Source organism: Barbus barbus (genome assembly GCF_936440315.1).
Source record: "Barbus barbus genome assembly, chromosome: 42".
Lineage (NCBI taxonomy): Eukaryota > Metazoa > Chordata > Actinopteri > Cypriniformes > Cyprinidae > Barbus > Barbus barbus.
This window is the reverse complement of record NC_136720.1, coordinates 25706040-25730080: the sequence shown is the minus strand read 5'-3', so window position 1 is coordinate 25730080 and position 24041 is coordinate 25706040. Positions and strand designations below refer to the sequence as shown.

At 36.2% G+C, this 24041-nt stretch overlaps 1 protein-coding gene across 1 annotated transcript; it reads left to right on the top strand.

The window, feature by feature from the left end:
* Nucleotides 1-12811: 12811 nt before the first annotated feature.
* Nucleotides 12812-23648, top strand: LOC306861536 (sodium-coupled neutral amino acid symporter 2-like). The gene is made up of 16 exons (XM_079403853.1): nucleotides 12812-13090; nucleotides 15062-15184; nucleotides 15276-15360; nucleotides 15436-15551; nucleotides 16595-16668; nucleotides 16750-16842; nucleotides 17924-17999; nucleotides 18405-18487; nucleotides 19162-19220; nucleotides 19351-19488; nucleotides 19572-19651; nucleotides 19763-19863; nucleotides 20676-20800; nucleotides 20888-21032; nucleotides 21621-21718; nucleotides 21801-23648. The coding sequence occupies exons 2-16, from the start codon at nucleotides 15063-15065 to the stop codon at nucleotides 21912-21914; spliced, it is 1509 nt and encodes a 502-aa protein (XP_079259979.1). The 5' UTR covers nucleotides 12812-13090; nucleotide 15062; the 3' UTR covers nucleotides 21915-23648.
* The last annotated feature ends 393 nt before the right edge of the window (nucleotides 23649-24041 follow it).

Below are 24041 nucleotides of genomic sequence, written 5' to 3'. Positions count from 1 at the left end.
TTTGCCAACATTTAGTCTGGTTTTTATACAGCATTTCATCTTTACACTGAATTCGGAGTAGGCACAGAACAGCCTTAACTTGGCCATGTAAAGATGCTGTTAGATTACCTTAGCAACCACCTGCTGTCGATGTAGAGTTAAACATCCAGAGTGAGGTCATTTAAGGATGTGTTTCCTCATATAACAGGGCACGTCAGTGGAACATGTGTACACAAGCCAGCTAAAATGACCTGGACTACATTAAACAAACACTGACAGTGAGGAGATTCAGGAGATGTTTTAAAAACAAAACTGTTCGGCCAATATCATGTTTATAATTGTGCATGTTGTTTGGTCTATGTGGTTAATGATGATGATAATAATAAACTTCAATGTTGAACTTGTAGGGCAATTTTATTTAGTTTTTCAAGATAGTGGTACTGTTTTGTGTCACCAATGTGAAACTTGTGTCCTGGAGCAAAAGAGAATCAATCAACAATTATGAATTGTGATTAATTGAATCAGGAGACGCCACATAAAATAAGCTAAATCCAGCTTTGATCATGATGACTAAGGTGATTTGACTCCACAGCAACTTCATGCATGAGGAAAGCTTGCACTCTCATGCTCTCTCTCTCTCTCTCTCTCTCTCTCTCTCTCTCTCTCTCAGACACACCCTCAGGTTTAACTATGATCTGGGTAACACATGCTTTCAAGCCCACATAAACAATGCATCAGAGTAACAGCAGGCCACGTGAGCAGCAGAAGGCTGTGTCAGCTTGATTCAGGAGCTTTTGAATGAAGCTGAATGTCATTTTAACATGCATCAGTCTGTCTTTGAGCGTCAGCATTGCTGCAGAGCATTCATTTCTTGGTATTTAATATTTCTGTTTTGTTTTGTCAGTGTTTTGGACTGGGTATAGAAATTGTTTAAAAAAATTAAACATGCATATGGATAAATCATTCAAAATGAGATCTATAGCATGCTTTCAGAAAACAGTAAATCTTCATTTCACTCACGGGTAGCAACTGATTACATGTAATCTGGATTAGATATTATCTTGTAATTAGATATTACATTTAAAAATGCTCATAATCTGATTAGTTACTTTTTTTATGGATCACGCAGAGTCCATATTATTCACACAATGGCAGTAAATTATTCATAATGGAAGTCTGGACAAAAACATTCAAGACTTTGGCCTGTCATTGTTGTTTTCATGTTTATTAATGGTTCTTCATATAATGGAAGGATTTGCAAACGTTTTGTCAGCTGAACCCCTTAAAAAAATAGGCTATACTTGAAATGTCTCTGAGGAAGTTAATATTTCAAATAATTTAATAACACATTCTCATGTTTACAGTTCTCTGATGTCTGTTAATGGTCACATTGACATGCAGATAAACAAAATATTAATATTTTTAGTGTTCAAGGGTTTAAATGATTTTTATTGTACATTTTTATGATTTGATTAATTATTAGCTTTTATCAACTCACAACCTACTGCAGTTCTTACATTAAGATCAATTTGGCAAACCCTGGTGTAATGCAATATTTAATGTATTTTATTGTGCATCTGATCACTTAGTAAAGTAACAGCACACCTCTCCTCAGCAAGACCCGTGGTTCGAGGACTCATTCACATCTGGAGCACAAACGCTGCGTGATGAGCAACAGTAATACTCCCCATGACGGTGACCTGTGACTTCTCTGCGTTTCTCAGCTCTTTTTGGAAACTCCGTTTAGGTAACCATGTTAATAACTCACACCTGTGCTAGAGGGTTAAAGCCTCACTTGGCACCCGTGCATGAAACACATCAATCAAACCTCTGACAGTCAAGTGTAAAATTACTTCATCATTCTGAAATAGTCACAAATACTCATAAAGAGGTAAATCACAACTCTGTAAGGCCCATTGCACACTAGTCTAGATACATAAGCAGCACATATTTTGTTCCGGTGCCTATGTTATCATGTAAGAGCATGATTTTTGAGTCTATTTTTGTTGCAAAATCCACAAAGGCATGTTTAAATGATTCAAACTAGAAGTATAGCTTAAGTTGAAGTCTAATGTTATCATATAAATAACGCTACACAGCATGTTATAAGGTGAAACCTGCTTTATTTCTTCACAAATTCCATGTTTACTGTTTAATTTTTACATTTTAACATGAATGTTAATGGTTTTAATAAACCTGAATAATCAAAAAGGATCAATTAAATCAATGAAACTAATAATTTAACATTTTTAAAAATCAAAAACAGTGGTAATCTAATACATTCATAAAATGTATTTAACCTATAATTTAATTCATCTTTTAAAATGTAATCAGATCATTTTACAGTACAATATTTTAATATTGCATAAGTATTATTGTTATTATTTATTAAGCACATTCTATTGTACAGTAGTAGTATATTTCTGTCATAATTTATTCCAGTTATACTTTGAAGTCTTTTGAGTTTTTGTATGCATGTGAAGTGACTCTCAGAGAAGCGACAGGCGTCTTTGAGTTTGTGTAGTTGGTGAAACACTGCTTATGCACAACATACAGACTTCATATTTAAATAGTTGAGCTTTAATATTTACAGATTTTAGTCCATGTCACAATTTGATTTAGTGTACTTTTGATCTCCAGTAGGAATTTCCATCAATTTCATGCATTCCTGGGCTGATGGCTGTTATAAATGCAAGTGTAAATGTATTTGTTTTTGTGGTTAACGTGGAGGAACACAATGTATTTTTACACTAAATGATCAAATATGTTGCACGTTGTCTTTCTGGTAGTGGATCTGCCTACGTGTTCCCGTTGTAAAAGGATGTTGTGTTCCTAAATAATAACCCCAAACTCAAACAAGTATTAAATCAAGTACAGATGCATTGAAGATGGCCACCAGTCCATCATTTAGATCAAGTATGACGACCAACACAATGTCATAGTTCATAGTGTCCCAGAACAGCAAACTATTGTCTTTGATTTTCAAATTAATTGCCTATTGACAGTGGAAAGAAGCCAATGACGTGGCAAATGGTGGAGTCAGTGGATACTGAAAGTGTTTTGAACATTTGAGGCAGTGCTCGCATCACAGTTTACCTGCAAACCACATGAATGTGTACAATGTTAATTGTAAGTTAGCAGTCATTGCTGATAGAATCAATGTAGTGTTTACATTGATGTGGTCTCTTCAGCACAATGGTAAACAGAAAAACTGCAACATTACTCTTTTAACTCTTCAAACTCTTTTAAATGTCTAACATAACAGAATTAAATACTAGCTGGTCTTTCCCTTCACTAAAAAATAACAGTTCATTTTAACTCATTATCCAGTCCTATGCAAAGCATGCTGGGAACAATAAATCCACTGCCCAATTTCCAAAGTTAACAAGACAATTTCATTGAGTTACCACAACTTAATTTTTAAAGAAATTCAACTGACACAGAAATTAGAGTTTAAATTACACACCGTATCATGTAATACTCAGCATTATTTTATGTCAGCTTAACTTAACAAAATAATGTTGCATCTTAAAATTATAATTTATTAAACTTGCAAGCATGCATTTATTTAAGTTGTGGTAAAAGGTTCCCTGAATTACTTTTTTAGAGTGATTTGTTTTTTGTTGCCAATTTTCTTGACATTCTGAGACTGGCCATAATAAATGCGTCTGTACTCAGTGTAATATTTATCTGTGTTTGGGCTTAACGTGGAGCAGCACAATGTACTTTTAAACGATCAAGTATGATGTATGTTGTCTTTCTAGTGGAAACCAACACCTGCAGACGTGTCCGTCCATAGTCTTTCATTTTCCCAGTGTAAAAGTACATTGTGTTCCTCCATAATTACCACAAACGCAAACAAATATTATGAATGCAAGCACATATGCATTGAAGATGGCCACCAGCCCATCATTTAGATCAAGTGTGACGCATGAGATCAACACCCAATGTCACATTTATAGTCATAGTCACAAACTTTTATCTTTGGGACGTGGCAAACGGCAAATCAACGCTTTCTCTTGTATATTGGATGCATTTTGCATCGTCGAGGAGTTGTTCACGTAGCGGTTTCACCTTCGTTTTGCAACGTACCTACATTTTTTAGCTTCTGCTGAATTTTGCCACTACAAAAACCATCATTTTGCACATGCCTCTCACTAAAAATGAAGCATGAAAAAGCATAAACTCAGTCAAGAAAGACATTCGTAGATGAGCGAATGACTTAAATTCTATGAAGACAATAAGAGTGGTGTTTCACTGTGCAAACCTCTGCTTGAGTGCTCAATTTTGAAAAATTAAAAATGCTGTACCTTTGACTTTATTTATTTATTTTTTAAAGAAAACCATAGGAGATGCAGGTTAGCTGAATGTTCATGTTACTCATTCCTTGCAATGAAAGGACTGACAAGTTCCAAAATGGACAATCAATCAAGTTCTGCATGTTTGAACAAGCATTGTCAAGACACATTACACCCATTTGACTAATCTGTGACTAATATCAACACACTGGATTTCATAAGCAAAAACGCACATGAAATTTAGATTAAATTTGGCTCTGTTTCTCAAAGGTAGTATGTGAATTATCTTCAGAAGACTTGAAATAGGCTACTGAAAACATTTTTTTTTTTATCTGTGAAAGCTTAATTTGTTCTTTTGTTTATTCGTTCACTGAAAGGAGAAGAGCAGTTCTGGTTTTGAGGTTGAGTAAACGATGACATGATGTTCATTTTTAGGTGAACTGTTCCTTTAAACCAGCAGCCTGTGCTCAGATTCCCAGAATGTGATTGTGAGATACAGGCGAGATGAATCCTGCCTGATCAAGCCGTCACTTAATGTCACAGTAAGCATCTGATCAAGGCATTCATGTCTTTAGCCTCATTTAACAGGAAGAGAGAGACAGTTAATCCACAGTCCTGTATAATAGGCTTAAGTGTGACCCAGTGTGGTGCTTTTCTTACATTTGCGTAGGTAATGGGATAGTAACATCGTGTCTGCTTTTGGACCGTGGGTGATCATTGAATTTTAAAAACATAAAGAGGCAGAATGACGCTTGGTGGATGGCTGTGAACGTAACCTTGAGAAAAGCAAAGCAGGGAATGGAAATTTCCCAAATGCACAGGGAAGGATGGGATGGGCTGAGCTGCGCTGTCATGTGATTCGGATGAAAATGAAACACAGCCCTTTTTTATCTGTGTGTGCAGCACCTGGGTCAGTAGGATGCCACGTTTATTAGCCGATGACGCCCGTCTTGTTGTGACCTTCCTGATTTCTCTCGCAAACACAGAGATAAATGACACGGCTCAGAAACAGTCTCTGATAAAAGTAGCTATTGGAAAATACATGGTTGCTATACTTTGAGAAATCACACTGAACTGCACACAGTGTGTTCTCAGATGTTTCTCTCAGGCGAAAGTGAAAATATTTTGAAGAAAATAGTTGAGTTCAATGCAAAGTCAAAATTTTAGGACAATGTTATGCATTCATAAGGATGTTTTGGATGGTTTTTCACCCTCATGTCTTAATATTCTAGTCCTTCGTGCTCATCTCATCTCATTTCCAAATGTAAAACAGGTTTGTGTTACTGTTTACATCTTTTTAGGCAGTTTTATCTTGCCAATGACACCTTTAGCTTGTTCAATAACTTGTTAAAGCTGTTTTGGAACACTGTTTATTATGAAATGTTCCATACAAATACATTTAAGTTTAAATTTATTTTTTATTTTGTATATAGTCACTGTCAAAAATGAGGAGAATACAAAACATTTGATTTACAAGATTTAAGAATTTCATTTCCAGGATTAATGGCATATATTGTAACAATTTTGTAACCATATTAATATTAATATTTTTGTTTTATCATTCTTATCTTGGTCATTGTAAAAAAAGAAAAAATGTCTCTTATATTCTAAAATTATATAGAAGGGATTACCTCCCTATATGTTATATTGACAGTTGCTGTTAAAAATACAAGATATTTGAAAAATATAAGAATTTGGTTTCCAGGAATGAATGACAATTTTGTACTAATATTACTGTTTTTGTTTTCTTGTATAATTTCTATCTTAATCAAAAAAATATTTCTTATTTTCTAACGTGTCAGAAAATATTAGTACAATAGTGAATAATGACTAATATATTTTATGCTGGAAACAACATACAATATTCTCTTTAATATTTTTTTCACTCTCTATAAATGAGTCTTGACATGAAAATAAATAGCTTTGTTCTCCTTCAGTACTGTTTAACAATTGATCTAATTAGTGATTTTTACTGAACTAAACCAAATGAAAAGTCAGAAACAGTTCAGTCTCCTCAGAATGAACTTCTCGCTCCACTTTACTGTACAAACTCAACAGTTTCGATGAACAGAGCGAGAATGGAATGGCCTGCACAACATTAATGACCATCTCGTTTTTTCAATAATATGATGTAATGTCAACAGAGTGACACAGAGCTCTGGCATGTGTTGTTCTTCCTGTCTGTGGGCATCACTTCCTTCCTGATGTTTCAGCAGGAAACGGTAAGAGCATTGTTATCTGAGTTATTCGCCTTTGTGAAGCGTACCTACAGAAGTATATGAGACACTGCGGAGCTGTAGTTTTCTAAGGACATTCAGACTGTATTTCCTGTGGGAATTAAGGGAATATGCTTGGCATGGAGATTAAATCACGCTCCATCCCTGTCCATCCATGCAGAGGACATCTCTGCTCTCTGTGGTTTTATGGGTCTCATGTGCAGTGTGCAGGGCCGGTGAGAACAGTTTATCCAGGAGACCCGCTGTAATCCCGGTCCCCCACCTCTCGCTAGAAGTCAGCAGGTTCATGTGCTTCGGATCCGGGTTGTCTTTTACAATATTAGTGGAAAGTTTTGATGCCGTTTAGAGGGTCATCTCAGCTTCTCCTGCAGGTCCAGGAATTCAGAGCTTTTTCATCTGTAAGCAGATTACAGGCCCAAAGCTTCATATCAAAAGATGCCCTTATTCCTCCCCGCTCACACCGCCTAATTTCTGCTGTTCATCTGGAAAATTCCCTTGATTTATGTCATGGTTCATAGTGGTTACAACCTGGCCGTGGTGATGGTGATGTACTTCAATAGCACCAGTGTTATACAGTATATATATGTATATATTGCATTTACTTTAATATTTACTGTTTTAATTTTAATTAAAAAAAAACTTCCTTTTGTCATTTTGATAAGTTTTTGTTGTTTTTAAATATTACAATTTAGGTCTAATTTATTTATTTATTTTTATTTTATTTATCTCCAGTGCTTCGACTTAAATTTAGTTCAGTTTTCATGTAGTTTATGTTTTTCATCCAATATTTACATATACATACATCAAATAATATATAATAAATATACTCATGTATATTTTTTAATGAGCTCTTATTTTTAATTGTAGTGATTTTGTAATATGCTTAATTGTCACTTTGAATAGTTTTTGTTCTTTTTAAATATTACTTTTAAGGTTTAATATTGTTAATCCAATATTTAAATTTGATATCGATTCTGCTTTATTTCAGTTAACAAAAATTATTCAATTGATGATTATAATCCTGACTAGAATCACTGTATACACAATCTGAACGATCCCTTCACCAAATACTCTCTCTCACAAGCGTCTTAGCCTAAACCATTTCATTCAGCAGACGCTTTTATCCAAAGTGACTTGTATTGCATTCAAGATACACAGTCCGTGCATTCCCTGGGACTCGACCCCATTACCTTGGTGTTGCTGCTATGACTCTGCTGTATATTTGAGTCCACCAGTTAAACCAGCATCAGCCAGCCTGAACCAGCACGCTGTCCGATAGGGATTCAAACCTTCACACATTGAAATGTATACTGTCACAGATGCTGATGATGCGATTGTGAGCATCGCACATGCTAAACTGTATCTCTGCTAACCTCTTATAACCTAATGACCTAAATATATCAGTCTCATCTTGCTCTGTAGAACTTGGCTTGCAGTTGTTCAGAAACACACATGCAGACACATCTAGAGCAATCAGTGTCAAATGCATTGAGCTCCTCTGCACGGTTTCATACGCAGATGAGCATATGTGCGTTTCACTTACTGTCTGTGTCAAGAGCGTTTGTTTTCCGGTCTGATAACTCTGTTATAAACACACCGAAGCTTCCTGCCACAGCTGAACACATTGCAAGCATGATAACACAGACACAAGTGATGATAATCCATGAGAAAGAGGACATGTGTGCCATCATCTTCCTGGTACAATGCCCCCATGCCCTACTTTTTATTTAATTTCTCAAGGATTTTATGTGTCAGTATTGCATCAATTAGCATAGTCACACATCATACATTTTATTTTATTTCATAAAGTACCCAAATGGCCTCAGCAGGGCCTGTTATGAGCAATGGCAGGTGGGCATTATGAAGTTGAAGTGCATAGCGTGATCTCCGTGTCAGACTCTCTCGGCAGGTTCCCATGAGTGCGGACAGTGGGCGGCTGTTTGTTTAATGCGAGGGGATAAAATGATTATATAAGAATGAGCCAGGAGCCGGGGGAAGATGAGCCGACCTCTGCCCCGCTCTGCGGGAGACAGGCGAGATGTCTTCTCTCTCACGGACCCCCGCGATCCGAACATCAAGAAATCCTCTGACATTCTTCTTGTCTGTTTTCCTTTACATTTTAATTTTCCTTTCATTTCAACTATGTAGTCAGGTTCTGAAGTTTACCTGGGAGATATTCCAAGTCATTTGCCATGCAGACTAGTAAAGAAGATGTTGAAAATGGAATTAGGCTTGTACAGCACAACATAACATATGATTGTTGCAATTAGCTTTTACAACTTAAAATTTGGTGTTACACTGAAAAAAAAAAAAAACTAAAAACAATAACTCTAAATAAACTTGTTTTTCTTACAGTAAAAATGTTATTATATTAAAATTATGTAACAAAACTATTTTTTATGGGTTAAATCAACAGATTTTTAAGGTAACAATTGCAGGTTAACACTTTTTTATAGTTTACAATAACTTTCCCGGATTTTCCAAGTGGTTACACCTTCACATTTCAAGTTGACTAAACTTAATTTAGATTTTTTATTAATTTTAAGGCAGTATGAATGTTTACTTTTAAAGTGGAAACAACATTATTGTTTACAGTGGCTTGATTTTAGATCATTGAGGTACTTCTGAAATTATATATATATATATATATATATGAAGAGTTCCAATGCAAAAGCCTCTAAAAGCCATCTTGGTCAAAAATGAGATAACGATACTGAGTGAATGCTCTCCACACATGCGTTAAATCCCAGCCTCAACCCATTCAGAAGTACCAGTACTTACTATACATAGTAGCCAGAAAGAAATGGTCATTTAAACAAAAAAAAACTAAAAAAGTCAGACCAACTTAGAGGCTTTTGCACCTATATATATATATAACTACTAAAATATACTGTAGCTTTAAGTCTTAAAGGCCTATTGTATTGTAACTATCTGCAAGAACATCTGGCTATGAAATTTACATCTGCCCACTGACATTTACATATCAATGATACCTATTAGGTGTACCAAAGTCTGGTTCACCCAGTTGTGGTGAAGTGAAGTAGTTGCTATTATTCCTAAACAACAAAAGAACTAAAAATAAGAGTTATAAATGTCATTTTAATAATAATAATAATAATAAAGGTTCCAAAAATGTTTTTTTTTGTTCTTTTTTTTGTTCCCCTTTTCTCAAAAGAAAAAAAATTCTTACTGTAAAGAACATTTAAAAAATCTAAAGAACCTTTTGTGGAATGAAAAGATTCCATAGATGTTAAAAATTATTTTAGGAACCATCAGTGCCCGTAAAGAACCTTTATTTTTAAGTGTAGCGTTTACAGAATGAAATAAACTCTTTAATTTAACTGATGATTTGAAAAGATTGTAAAAAGGTTAATTTGGACCGGTCTAATTAAAGAAATCAGCCACGAACCTGTGTAAACGATTGAGTAAACAGAAGCTCCCTTGAGTATTTACAGAGCAACGTTTAATTTACTGTCAAGACCAGCTGCAGCTCAGAAGAAAGCCATGGGTTTAGTTTGCCCTTTCACACACTAAACATTTCGGTTACCTGCTTTTTTCAGCTAAATTCACTGTGATCCAAGTATTTAGAAGAAGAGGTGAACCAGTTCAGAAGGCTGTAAGGGTTTGCAGATATAATTGGGCCTCCTTTAGTCCACTTTCAGGCAGATAGTTTACTAAAGGAAGAAATTCAGCACCAGTACACCTCTCTCTGGGACAAGACGCCCTACAAAGATCGATGTGAGGGTAAACTGTAAAAACCTCAAACAAGTGACATAGAACCATAGGATGACAGCGAAAGATTAAGATATCCAAACACATGATAACACCAGTCTAGCGTAAGAAAAACACTGACAAATCTGTGTTCATGGGGGGCTATCACAGAAAAAAAGCACTGGTTTCCAGAAACAAAACATTGTTGCCCATCTCAAGTTTGCAGGAGACTTTCCAGGATGTTCTGAAACTGTACTGGAAAAATATTCTTTGGACAGATGAGATCCAAAAGAACATTTTGGTAACATTCAATTTCTCTTACATTGGTATTTTCCCCTTAAACTTAAAATTCATGTCATCGACACTTATTTTTTCAAAAGGTTTTGTTTTCCAAAGAAGGTTCACATACTTTTGTTCTGCATTATTAATGATCTAGGAAGGTAAAAGCATTTGTTCAATTAAGATTTTGAGACCATATTTATGAAACAATTCCTTCAGAAATCAATATATTTCCAATGGATTGACAGTTGAAAGCATTTATTCACTAAAATATGGTACAGAAGAACATTATGAAACTACATTTCAGAAACCATTCCTTCAGAAATCAAGCTAATTCCAATGAATTTGTAGGTGAAAGCATTTGTTCAATAAAGTATGGCACTAAAGAACATTTTGAGAGCACATTTTCAGAAACCATTCCTTCAGAAATCAAGATATTTCCAATGGATTGGAAGGTAAAAGCTTTTTTCAATAAAATATGGCCTGAAAAACTATTTTAAAGCATATCTTCAGAAACAATTATTTTAGTGATTACGATATTTCCATTGAATTGGTAGGTGAATGCATTTATTCACTAAAATATGGCACTGCAGAACATTTTGAGACCATATTTAAGAAACAATTCCTTCAGAAATCCATATGTTTCCAATGGATTGGCGGGTGAAAGCATTTATTCACTAAAATATGGCACAGAAGATCATTATAGAATCAGAAACCATTCCTTCAGAAATATTCCAATGGTGTTATTTGAATGAATGAACTGAAAATCTGTATCTTCAGATAATGCATCTGATGGTTTCCCCCATTTAAAGAGTGTCATTTCTCCATGGATGCTACTACTTTCAAAGGCAGAGCTGGGATTTCTTCCATCCGTTTTTCACACAGTGTGGAGACAGAAAAATGCTTTTGTTGATCCAGTCTTACCTATGGAATCGGGGCGTCGCCTGGGGCCCCACGGCCTGTTTCAATAGGTCAGACATTCCAGCATCCGTGTTCTTTTGTGAACTCCAGCTCAGAGGCTGCAGTGGCCTTTAATCCGAGGGTAAAGCACCGTAGACCAGAGTCCCGTACGGCCCTGCTCCACTTCCACTGGGGGATTTGGCCGATCGGGGGGTGACGAATAACTTCTGTGCGAAGGTGGTCAGGCGAGTGATTCGTTTAAGTTATGCTGGGAGCGAAAGAAACAACAAACTCGATTCGCTGCCCTTGTCTGCTGTGACTCAAAACCAAGCATGCTCTCCCAGTGTGGGGCCGCACTCATTCCCGACTCGTTTAATCTGTCACTTGTGTCTAACGTCATCTCAGAAATTCCTCTTTTTGTAAAATTCATCCTTTTGTTCCTCACAGCTTCTCTCATAGTCATGTGGTCCCATGATCTTATTCACTGTCATGGAGAAGTCATTGTCTTTGACATCTCAGCAGACACAAATAAAGTGTTTTCCTCCAAATAATCTCACAATCTACATTATTTAGGAGGAACTTCTGAGACAAAAGTGATTGCTAATTCATACCCGAGAACTTTGTTACCTCTCCTGAGCAATATAAGGCAACTTCTATAATATTTCCTCGCTTAAAATAGGGCACAGGGTGGGTTGTGGTCTATATCTGTGGTTCTTCTGAAGTCAAATTGTTCGACACAAAACCGAGATTTACCACAGAGGAATATGTTATTGTTTAGATGCTGATCTTAAGTAAACTTAGTTGTTTTTTGGGGGTATTGATAACCATTACCATGGTTTGTGTAGTAAAACCATGACTTAACCATATTTTTTTTGTTTTATTTGTAGTAAAACCATGGTTAATTTTAAGGGGAAGAGCCTTTAACATCCCTAAAATCTTAAAAATAAAGTGAAAAAATTAGAAATTTTCACAGTGATGCATAGAAGAACCATTTTTGTTTCTCAAAGAACCTTTCAGTGGACAGAAAAGAACCTTTTGTGACATGGAAAACATGTTCTTCATGGAACCATTGATGCAAAAAAAAGAACTTTAAGAACTGATCGCTGAAATGTTCTTTGGAACCTTTATTTTTGAGAACTTCTGATGAGACATTGGAGATTAATGTACCTGTAATGCGAGATTACTCTGGTCTTTAGCTCAGGAAACAGTCTCCATTTGCTCTCAGTGCTGTTTGGGAGACACAGCTGTGATATTAAAGGTTTCATCTGTATTTCTTGTGAGCAGGAAGCAGGCTGTGGACGCCTTCATGAGGCTGGGAGAGTCTCTCTCGTCTGGGTCAAGGCAGGTCTGTTTGTATACAGTCGCGTCAGAGGCTCCGCCCACGAGTGTCCGCGGCTGATGCAATGCGAATATAAACCAACCTCAGCAGCATCAGAGCACGACTGTGATACCGGACGCGCCCAGAGGACATCTCTAACATTAATATTAATCTTACAGATTATAGGGTTTTAGTATTACAGTGTTTCTATTTATGTTTAACATAATTTAATAATTGTAGGATATTTATTTATTGTCTACCACGGTATATTTTTGAAGGATCAATCGTTATTGGTTTTGGGAGCCTTTGCTCATTTTTTCCATTAACAGCTGAAGAAACGGATTTGTCTTTTTTTTATTATTCTTGAGGTAAGATTTCATCCCGGTTTGACGTTATTTAATGTTTCAGAACAGTTATGATTCCCTGACCTGGTTTTAAGCTGGTTGCACTGTTCTTGGCGTTTATTTCATTGCTTTATTTGATTCATTTAGAGTCGGTTTGTCTCGGCGTGACTCATTCGTGTTTCATCATATTTCCATAAATCCGTTCAAAAGGATACATTCGTTAATCAAACACACTCATCTAATGATCTGAAATACTGATATTTTAGAAAAGGCTGGATATATTAAATGAGGTGATTTAACGGGTTTTATTGGCGTTGTTTGATTTTTTTCCGGTGCTTGTTGATAAAAGCGGGGGCGTATCCTTCACACACTGAGCATATGCATATGTTTTTATTTTATCAGTGTTATTATTATTATTTTAGGTTATACAATTGTTCACGTGGTTTGAAACGGACATTTAATACGTAAGTTTCCTTGTCACGGTCTAAAATGGTCATCAGAATCTGATTAAATACATTAAACGAGTCACCCAACAGGAATAAATACCTTAATTGGTTATGTTCAGCTCAGTTTTGTTCCGAATATATAAATATAGACTGAAGAGATGCCTGTATTAATACTTGATGACGATGCGGCGGATGCAGGTCTGTTGTCGGTGCCGGTTTGTAATTTTCCACTCAGCCCTCTCTGGGTCACGTGACCTGATCCCCGATTTGCTGAGGCGCGGCTCCGCGCGTTTGCTAAACCGCAGGAGCGCGCATCGACAAACCTTCACAGATTTCTGGAGACGCTATCGATTGTCAAATAACCATTATGGAGATTGCTTTACATTTTCTGCTTTATGAAAAAAAAAATGTTTGCATAGCATAGTTAAGGTCAAATGCGTGCAAATCTTTGTTTAGGCTATATTTAACTAATCATCTTAACATGCAAAAGTGTTTCAATCTTGAGGAACTTCCAGTAACTCATTCAAATATTTTCCAATGAACGCCATTGTTTCCTCTTATGTAAAGATGTTTCTGCAATGCTGTTGTTGGTCTTTAGAGACTCACCAGTTTATCAGCTACATAGAAAAGAGTGAATGTTGGTAAACAGTAGCCTATCAGTCATATCTCTTTCACAAAACACCAAATTAAAGCCTCATAGGTGTGTATGTCCCCCCCAAAATACCCAATTTTTCACTATAATGGTTATGCAAAACCTAAATCCTTGCATAATAAGGAGACTATTTAATTGTTTTACATTACAGAATAAACAAAGCCCCTGCAAATAAAAAGATGAGTCGTTTTGAATACGCTCCAGACATGGACAGCAGCAGTCACAACAGAAATGAGTTCAGAAGCTCTCAGGACTATCTCACCAGAGTCTCCCTCAATGGATAACACTTTCATTTGATCTAGACGAGTCACTAGTAGTGACTAAATCATCCCTTCTAGATCTAGATCTAATGCACTGGTGTGTTTACAGAATGCAGGAGGCCTATAACAATGCTAGAATAACCATTTAGTCATTTTAACATTTAGAATATTTAATAATAATAATTAATTTGAGGTAAAATGCTTTCAAATCTTCGTTTACGTAATATTTAACTAATAAACTTAAAGTGCGACGTGTTTCTCGCTTGAGGAACGTTGAGTAAAATAGTTTGACAAACCTATCCTTAAGGACATTTTAACATTATTAGACTATTAAAAATAACGTCATATTTTGGGTCACATGACCCGATGCCTGTTTGTGGAGCTGATGCACGGCTCTGCTGAGCAATGTGTGAACATGCACTTTTTAAAACGATGGTGTGCACATTGACAGTCCTTCAAAGATTTCTGGGGACACGCGATCGACTGTCAAATAACCAGTTTGGGTATTTCTGGTTTTGAGACAAGAACACCCAAATTATAATTAGACTACAATCAAGATGTTTCAGTAAAGGAGGTAGAATGCTTGCAACTCTTTCTTTAGGTTATATTAAACTAATAAACTTGTTTTACATTACAGAATGAGCAAAGCCCAAGCAAATACAAAGATGAGTCGTTTGAACATCGCTCCAGACATAGACAGCTGCAGTTCCAACAGCAACGAGTACACAAGTTATCAGGACTCCAAAGCCCCCCTCAACGGGTAAAACCTGCTTCATTTGACCTAGACGAGTCACTATTAGTTAGTAAATCTTCTCTTATGTTGATCTAATGCACTGATGGTGTGGTTACAGAATGCAATATACCGACGTGGATGCGGAAAGCCAGAACTTCCTCACTGACCACCAACTGGGGAAGAAGAAATATGAAGCTGAATATGTAAGTGGTTGATCTGGTGTGAGAGGTTTCATCAGCCGTTTTACACGTATAAATCTCATTGTTCCTGTTTTTCAGAGCTCTGGTTCGGCGTCGTTTGGTATGTCGGTGTTTAACTTGGGCAATGCCATCATGGGAAGTGGAATCCTGGGACTTGCCTATGCCATGGCCAACACTGGCATCGCCATGTTTGTGTGAGTATCGAGGTGCTTCTTTATATATCCGTGCTGCCAAAAACTTTACATGCACATTTGCATGAGCTGATACCACCCAACTTTTCCAGTTTTAAAAGAGTTAGCAGTGAATTTAGGGCTTTTGTAATCTATGAACACAATGTACACAAGCGTCCCCGATTTACACGACTGCTAATTACCTGATTAGGATGAGTTAATGAGTACAGCAATATGCCCCAGATTCTGTTCGGTGTAAATCTGCTGCAGTCAGTCTCTGGTGAAGGAAGTAAATGCAAGTCGTGCTTCTTCTTAGTGTTAACAAACAAAGTCGTACGTGTTAATCTGGTGATAGAGGAGTTTCTGCCGGTTATGTAAAGGTTTTGCAGGTGGAGCAGTGCTGCATTTTTAAAATCAAGTCTGTCCGGATGCCAAATCTCCAGGAGTCCATCAAAGTATGACTTCTTACGCAACTGAAACGGGATTTCCAGTGTGCACAGTAAAATCCTAATGATTTGAAACCAGAATTTGAGTCAGTGCATTGCTTTGAGTCAGAAAACCTTTACTGTGCGGTCGAGGAATGGGTTAAATAGCAAAGATGTGACCGTAAACTCCAGGCATGTGAAGTGGAAATCTACTGAAGGTCAGGCAGGTTATAACGGGATCAAGCCAGCTCCAGACAGTGGAATGAATGAGTGTGTGAGAATATAATCACGTCTAATCCATAGTCACCTCCCTCTATTATGAACACGTGTGTGTTTGTGTGCGTGTTCGTACCGTGACTCATTACAGATAGTCAATTATGTCCAGTTGTCAGGCGAGAAAATGCTTGAGGTCATCTTGTCTAACACTGAAAGTCAACAAGAGCTTTCTGTTTTTCTTAATGCATATTCCTGGACTTTCTGTGCACAGTTTGTCCATCGTAATCTCCAATGAAAGCGCAGTTTTTCATATGTAAATGCTTCATGTTGACTTTAACGTTTGGTGGTTAAAGAGAGCACTGCAACCCATGAGAGAGTTTGAAAGCGATTTTAATAATTCAGACTGTGTATTGTTCATTTCTGCAGGATCCTGCTGGTCGCCGTGGCCATTTTCTCCCTCTACTCAGTCCATTTGCTGCTCAAAACGGCCAACGAAGGAGGTTAGATTCTCTCTGTGTGACTATGTTTCTATTTTTAACCGTGATAAGTATAAGTTTTAATGCTCTGCCCCCTCCGTCCAGGTTCTCTGGTGTACGAACAGCTGGGGTACAAGGCCTTCGGGATTCCCGGCAAACTGGCAGCGTCCTGCTCTATCACCATGCAAAACTTTGGAGGTACGACTAGTAATGTGAATCAGGGAACGTTTTTCATCAATGTGAGGACAAAGTGTTCTTAAAGGAATGTTTATGGAACGTTCTTGTAACTTTATTAATAATCTCGTAATGCTGAGAGTACTTTTGTAGTTGCTGAACATTCTGAGAAATGTTTTTGTAACCTTTAATCACAACATGAAAACTAGACATTTTTAGAAGTTTTAGAATATAGAAACATTTAAAAAAAATGTAATTGATAAAGATAAAGAATTTTTAGAACCTTTAAATAACAATATAATCAAAACAAGAAAACATTTGCATTTTAACGGTCTTCAAACATTAAACATAAATGTTCAAATAATGATATATTTTGGGTGAAAAAAATAGTAGAATGTTGCAAGAAACGTTTTTGTAAACTTTAAATAATGTTATAATCATGACAAGAAAACTCAGTGTTTTGACATTTTAGAATATTAAAAATAAACATTGAAATAATGTTATATTTTGGGTAAAAATGAAGTTGGTAAAATGCTGCAAGAAACAAACCTGTAACCTTTAAATAACACTGTAATTGCATCAAGAAAACTGGACATTAAAACAGTTTAGAATATTAAAAATAAGAGATCATGTTATATTTCAGGTGAAAATAAAGTTAGTAGAATGTTGAACCTTTAGATAACATTATAATTGCATCAGAAAAACTGGACATTAAAACATTCTTAGAATATGAAAAATAAACGTTCAAATAATGTTATTTTTCCTGTGAAAATAAAGTTAGTAGAATGGTGCAAGAAACGTTTTTGTAACCTTTAAATGACTTTATATTTACGACAAGAAAACTGGATTTTCTAATGTTTTAGAACTTTAAAAATAAACATTTAAATAACATTTTATTTTCAGCGAAAATAGAGTTAATAGAGCATTGTAAGAAACGCTTTGTCAGCCTTAAATAACGTTATAATCAGGCATTTCAACATTTTAGAAACATTTCAAAACCATGTTCCACAACGTTTTTATAACCTAAACTTGTTACTTGTGAATGTGTGATACTTTGGTTTGTTTTAAGGCGCTAAAGTGTTTTCAAACTCTCTTTCAATCCCAGCTATGGCAAGCTACCTCTACATTGTGAAGTACGAGCTGCCCATCGTCATTAAAGCCTTCTTGGACATTAACGACAAGTAAGATTTCATTGATTGCCATCACGTATGTGCATCGGTCCGGCTCTTAGATGATGTCTGGAGCTGTGCGAGGACTGACAGCACAGGCCGATGTTGTTGTGTTGTACTGGAATGTTTTCCAGCTCTGTGTAGAACAGTGTGAGCGCTTCATTGTACAGCTGTCCGTTCAGTGGGGGTCTGAACGTCTGTTCAAAGACGTCGATTGAGAGCTTTGTGACAGTGACCTAATGCAACAAACACTGACATCAAAGATTCAGGCCCCTACATGGAGCCCCTGCACACAAAGCTACATGACAAAACTGAAACACGCTCTAGAGTTTTGTGTTTGTAAAACAGGATGTTGCAGAACAGCTGCGTGTTATTTCCTCAGCATGCTAATATCGATGTCTGTGGTGTTTTTTCCAGTGCGTGGTACACTAACGGAGATTATCTGGTGCTGATCGTCACTTTAACTATCATACTGCCGCTCTCGCTGCTTAAAAACCTGGGTAAGTGTTCCCAAATGAAGGGCAAAATAATAAAAGTATACCCCAAAATAATAAACTATATTTTGCACACAGACAATTGAGCCCATTCTCTGTAAAAGCATAAAATACAGTAATATATGCTTCATATTCTTTATAATATTTTTTAGATTAATAAATAAAATGATAAAAATAGAAGTAATACAGTTTTAGAAAAATTATTTATGTAATATATGAGGCTCAATCATAATAAATAATAGATTATTACATAAAAGTAGTATTACAATTAACATTTTTCTAATTATTTTTGTTATTCTAATATTATAAAATTATAAATAAATTAAATTGTTATACAAATGACTGTAATAAAATTAAAGAAAGCAAAGAAATGTGACAGCGTTCATGTTAATAAAAAATAAATACAATTATTAATAAAATATTCAATGCAAATATTATTATTATAATTATTTATTACTATTATTGCTATTAAAGTATTCATTTTTTTAAATATATAAAATAAGAAACAATGAGTTTGTGGAAGTTATGAGTAAAATAATAAATACAATCATTATTAATACATTATTATTATGAAATCGTCTGTAAAAAAAAAAAAAAATCTATAAATAAATATAATAAAATTTTTTGAAAAATGAAATATAGAATGACTTTTGTGCTGATCCTCAAGATTTGTGTTTCAGGTTATCTGGGGTACACTAGTGGGTTCTCCTTGTTGTGCATGGTGTTCTTCGTTATTGTGGTGAGTACTGACATATTCGCCTTAAATTGCTCGTTTAACATAGAAATAAATATGCAAATGAAATCTAGAGTGTCATTCCAGCTGCTATTGTTATTCTGATGAGACGATTCCTCCTGCTGTTGTTCTTCAGGTGATCTACAAGAAGTTCCAGATCCCCTGTCCGTTACCGGAGAACTTCATTAACATCACAGTGAACGTCTCTCGGCCACAGGTCAACACTACAGATGAAGAGTGCTGCAAACCCAAGTACTTCATCTTCAACTCACAGGTGCGAGATGGTTATTTGCATTAGGATATTTACATTCGAGAGAAAGGAGTGTGTGGTGGTCTAACTTTATTGTTTTATCTTAGACTGTGTATGCCGTGCCCATTCTGACCTTTGCGTTTGTGTGCCACCCGGCTATTCTGCCCATGTACGAGGAGCTCAAAGAGTGAGTGCGACTTTAATGCTTTAATATAAAATGCTTCATCGCTAGAAGTTGCATTTTGTGAGTTCAACCTTGCTATACTAACTAACTCTTTCTCTGACTTTCTATCTGCAGTCGTTCCAGAAGAAAGATGCAGAACGTTGCAAATGTCTCGTTCCTGGGAATGTTTATCATGTATCTGTTGGCTGCTCTGTTCGGATATCTGACCTTCAACGGTGAGCAAAATGCAGACGCACAACCACATCAGAGCCTGAAAGTCTTCCAAACACGTTACGACACATGTTATAGTCCAATGCCAGGTTGAAATATACAGCGAGGCAGTGTTTGTTTTAAACGGAGGTGTGTTTGTTAGAGCGCACCGGATTGAGCCGGCAGAAAGCCAGCGTTGAATCTCTTCATGGCTCCGGACGGTTTCACAAGTTTTGGGAAAGAGTCAGAGGTGTTCAGCTGTTTGCCGCAGCAGGAATAGAACATCATGTTTGATGTTTTTACGTTACATAATGTTACGACAGGAAAAAATTATGCAACGCAGGGATTTGTCAGACTCAGCGAAGGGAAAATAAACATTTTTGTGGGATGGTTTGTTTGATGTGCAGGACAAAGTTACAGCGAATCTGTGGACAATAAAATGTGTTTTTCACCAACTAAAACTAAACCTTAAAAACATGTTTGTTACTTGAAAAAACAAAAAGAACATTTTGCTAATTTACTAATAAGTTATGAAAATGTTATTTCTGAATGTTCTCTGAACGTTTATCCTTGATTATGCACAAGTTAAGGGAACATTCCATTTGATCATTTTGATCATGTTACTTTTAAATGTTCTCTGAACATTCTAAAACGACATTTAACATTTAAAAAATGTCAGGCGAACGAGAAAAAAAAGTTCCGTACACAATGTATTGAGAACATTATAAAGACCAGATAACTTGGACGAATGTTTTATTAGCTGGGATATTATCTCAATGGACTGAAATAGCACTTAAATTCTATAGTAAGTCTAAAGACTGTGTTTTTTATTCCGCAGAGGCCGTTGAACCTGAGCTGCTGCACACTTACTCCAAGGTCTACAGCTTTGACGTGGTGCTTCTGATCGTGCGTTTTGCCGTCCTGACCGCCGTGACTCTGACGGTGCCCGTGGTTCTCTTCCCAGTGAGTATTCCAGCACATTTACAGGCCTGGAAACGTACGTAAACGTTGCAGGAGTGTTGACCAAACGTTTGTTTTTTAACGTTTCAGATCCGCACCTCAGTCAACCAGCTGCTAGGCGCCTCTAAAGACTTCAGCTGGCCGCGTCACATCTGCATCACCGTCGCTCTGCTCGTCTGCGTCAACATCCTCGTCATCTTCGTTCCCACCATCAGAGACATTTTCGGATTCATCGGTGGGTGTGACACAGGAAGTGATGTGTGGCAGTATTATTGTAATTTCATACTTAGTTTTTTTTTGTAGTAATTTCATATTTCAATATTCTCAATTTTAATTTAAAACATTAATATGTAACCTCTGAACTGCATTATACACGTTTAGCATCATTAATATACTATTATAGATTTTATTAATATTTTGAATGTTTATATTTTTATATCTTCTGATTTTATTTTATTTTCAGTTGAGTTTAAGTAATTTTGTTGTGTTTTTGTCATATACTTTTTAGTAAACAAAAATGAGAAATGTTGCCTTGTCAACAAAGTGAAATAAAATTATTATTTTAGATTCAAGTTTTAAATATTTGATTTGATTTCATTTAATAATGTATTTATAGTTTTATTAATTATTATTTTAGTTTTAGTTATTTTAGTAGTAATAAATTAGAAATGTTACCTTGTCCACAAACTGAAATAAAATAAGCTTACATTTTTTTTTTTTATATTTATATTTAAGTTTTTAATAAAAACATTTTTAACAATATTTTTTCAAATTTATTTCAGTTCATTTTTTTTAATTCAAATGTTTTTTCGTCTCTGTGCAGGTGCGTCCGCTGCTGCTATGCTGATCTTCATCCTTCCCTCGGCCTTCTATATTAAACTGGTGAAGAAGGAGTCCATGAAGTCAATCCAGAAGATCGGGGTAAGACACGATCTGACCGAACATGTGTGTTCTTGACCTGCGATCGACTCCGTATGTCTCATCACACTCTCCTTCTTCTCAGGCCACTTTGTTCCTCATCATGGGAATCATGGTGATGATCAGCAGCATGGCTTTGATCATCGCGGACTGGATCCACAACGCAGGATCTTCAGACGAGCATGCCGACGGCCACTAGTGGGCGTGTCTTACAACTGATTGACAGGCAGATGGGCGGAGCCGATTCGCTTACGCTGCAACTGAGAACTAGAAGAAGCTGCTCTATTTTCAGCGCAGAGCAAAGACAAACATCCCATTCTGAGAGAATGTCCTGAACTTTGTACAGTATGCTGTTAGGCCACACAGATGGTGATCCACTCGTATTGTTGTGCTTCTTTTTTGTTGATTTGCTTTTCTTTTATGTTGTTCTTCCGGTACAGCTGAGTTTTCAGTGGTGCGTCGCACAGGAACACGTGCATTATTCTCCGTATTCAGGTTAGGCGTTTCGTACTCACAACCAAAACTGATTTCACGATCAACACTGAGCGGAGCGTCGCCTGCAGATGCGTGTTCGATTCGTTTGTACGTTTGCCAAAAATATCGGTGTTTGTATGTAGAAAAGCACTTACTCTTTTTCAGCAAATGTGAAAAAACTGTAATTTTGGCTGTGCTTTAAACGCATTCGTTTTCGATGCCATTTATACTGTACTACTTGAGTCACCTTTACCTGTCGTGTAGATCTACTAATGAACAAACTGATTTGTAGTTGTTGATTTCACACAGGAACGGCTGAGTGAATTTACTGTAACTTATTTAAACCTGGACGACAGCGATAGGTGCTTTAAAGTCAACATGAGATGAAGCAAATGTGTGCAGAACATCCTGGCAATGTTTTCTCAAGCACACTTATTCTAGTAACGTTATAAGAACCTTCCAGTAACGTTAACAGAACATTTGTTCAAGGTTCTCTGGTCTCTCAAAATATTAGCGTAAAAACATTATTTATACATTGTTCATAAACACTTCAGTTGGACATTTATCTAGCATTTTTTAAACACTAAAATGCAACATTCTTTCTGAATTTTAAACAAACGTTCTTCTAGTAACATTAATAGAACGTTCGTTCAAAGTTGGACGTTACTGTAACATTTTTTAAATGTTGCTACTTGTTTTAGAATGTTCAGAGAACATTCAAAAGTAACTTTCCTATAATGTTTGAAAAATTCTAATTCGAATGTTCCCTTGACGTTCGCATAACCAACAAAAAAAGCTTTTTAAACGTTTATAAAAATAGATGTTTTGAACATTATAATCAAAACTACTCTTGGTCTAATTATAAACATTTTGCAATTGCACAATATCTGAAATAACTATTCATCTGACATCACATCAAGATGTTTACCAATAGTCAAATAACTATTTAATCATTGTTTTAGACTATCGTAGGTTATTCAGCCTGCTAAAACATTAAGAAAAATGCAATAATAATGGTGAATAATGATTCTGTTTCACTCTGGAAAATACGTCACATTAATAAAGTAAACGAGTTGCTGGTTGTCGTTTCATGTCGACTTTAAAGCTTCACAGTATGATTGTCATTTGTTTTGCTTTGTAAACCGCAGAATCGAATGGCGGATCGTTGTTACCGAGGGGAAATGAGACTGTTAGTGTTCAACTTGACTTACCATTCAGTGTTTTCCATCGGCAGCTTGAAGTTATTCCCTGAACGAGAGACTGATAGACAGAGGAGTGTGTGTCGTCCACTAATCAGCCGTTATGAGTGTGGTGAATGGAGAGGTCACATGACCACCGTCTCACACACACACACACACACCTCACTGTGCTTCCAACAGTTAAACCTCATGTGTCATCCAACCTGTTACTCTCCAGCCGTTATTTATGGAGAAACATCAGTGTAATTTAATCTATTTTACTATATTTATGTATATATTGTATATATGTGTACATACCACTAAATGAAGTGTATATATGCTGTCATTCTTATTTTTTTTTCTCAATTTTGCTCAACATGTTTGAAATATGAAAATAGCTTTAGATGTTCCTCTGTGTGTCGGGGCCCCTGATCGGCCCCTCTTCATCTGGCTGTGAATGTCAAACTAAGCACAAGGTTCCTATCGTCTTGTGATCGCCCCGACACACACACACACACACCTTTTACATTACTACTAAAATGCTGTACTCAAACTCGAGAGGGGTGAAGCGCTCCTCATGTACAAGAGGCCATTCCTGCGAATGATACGCTCTTGTTTCAATGAAACACTATGTATATCATGTAATTAATGTCTATTAAAGGTTCATGATAACC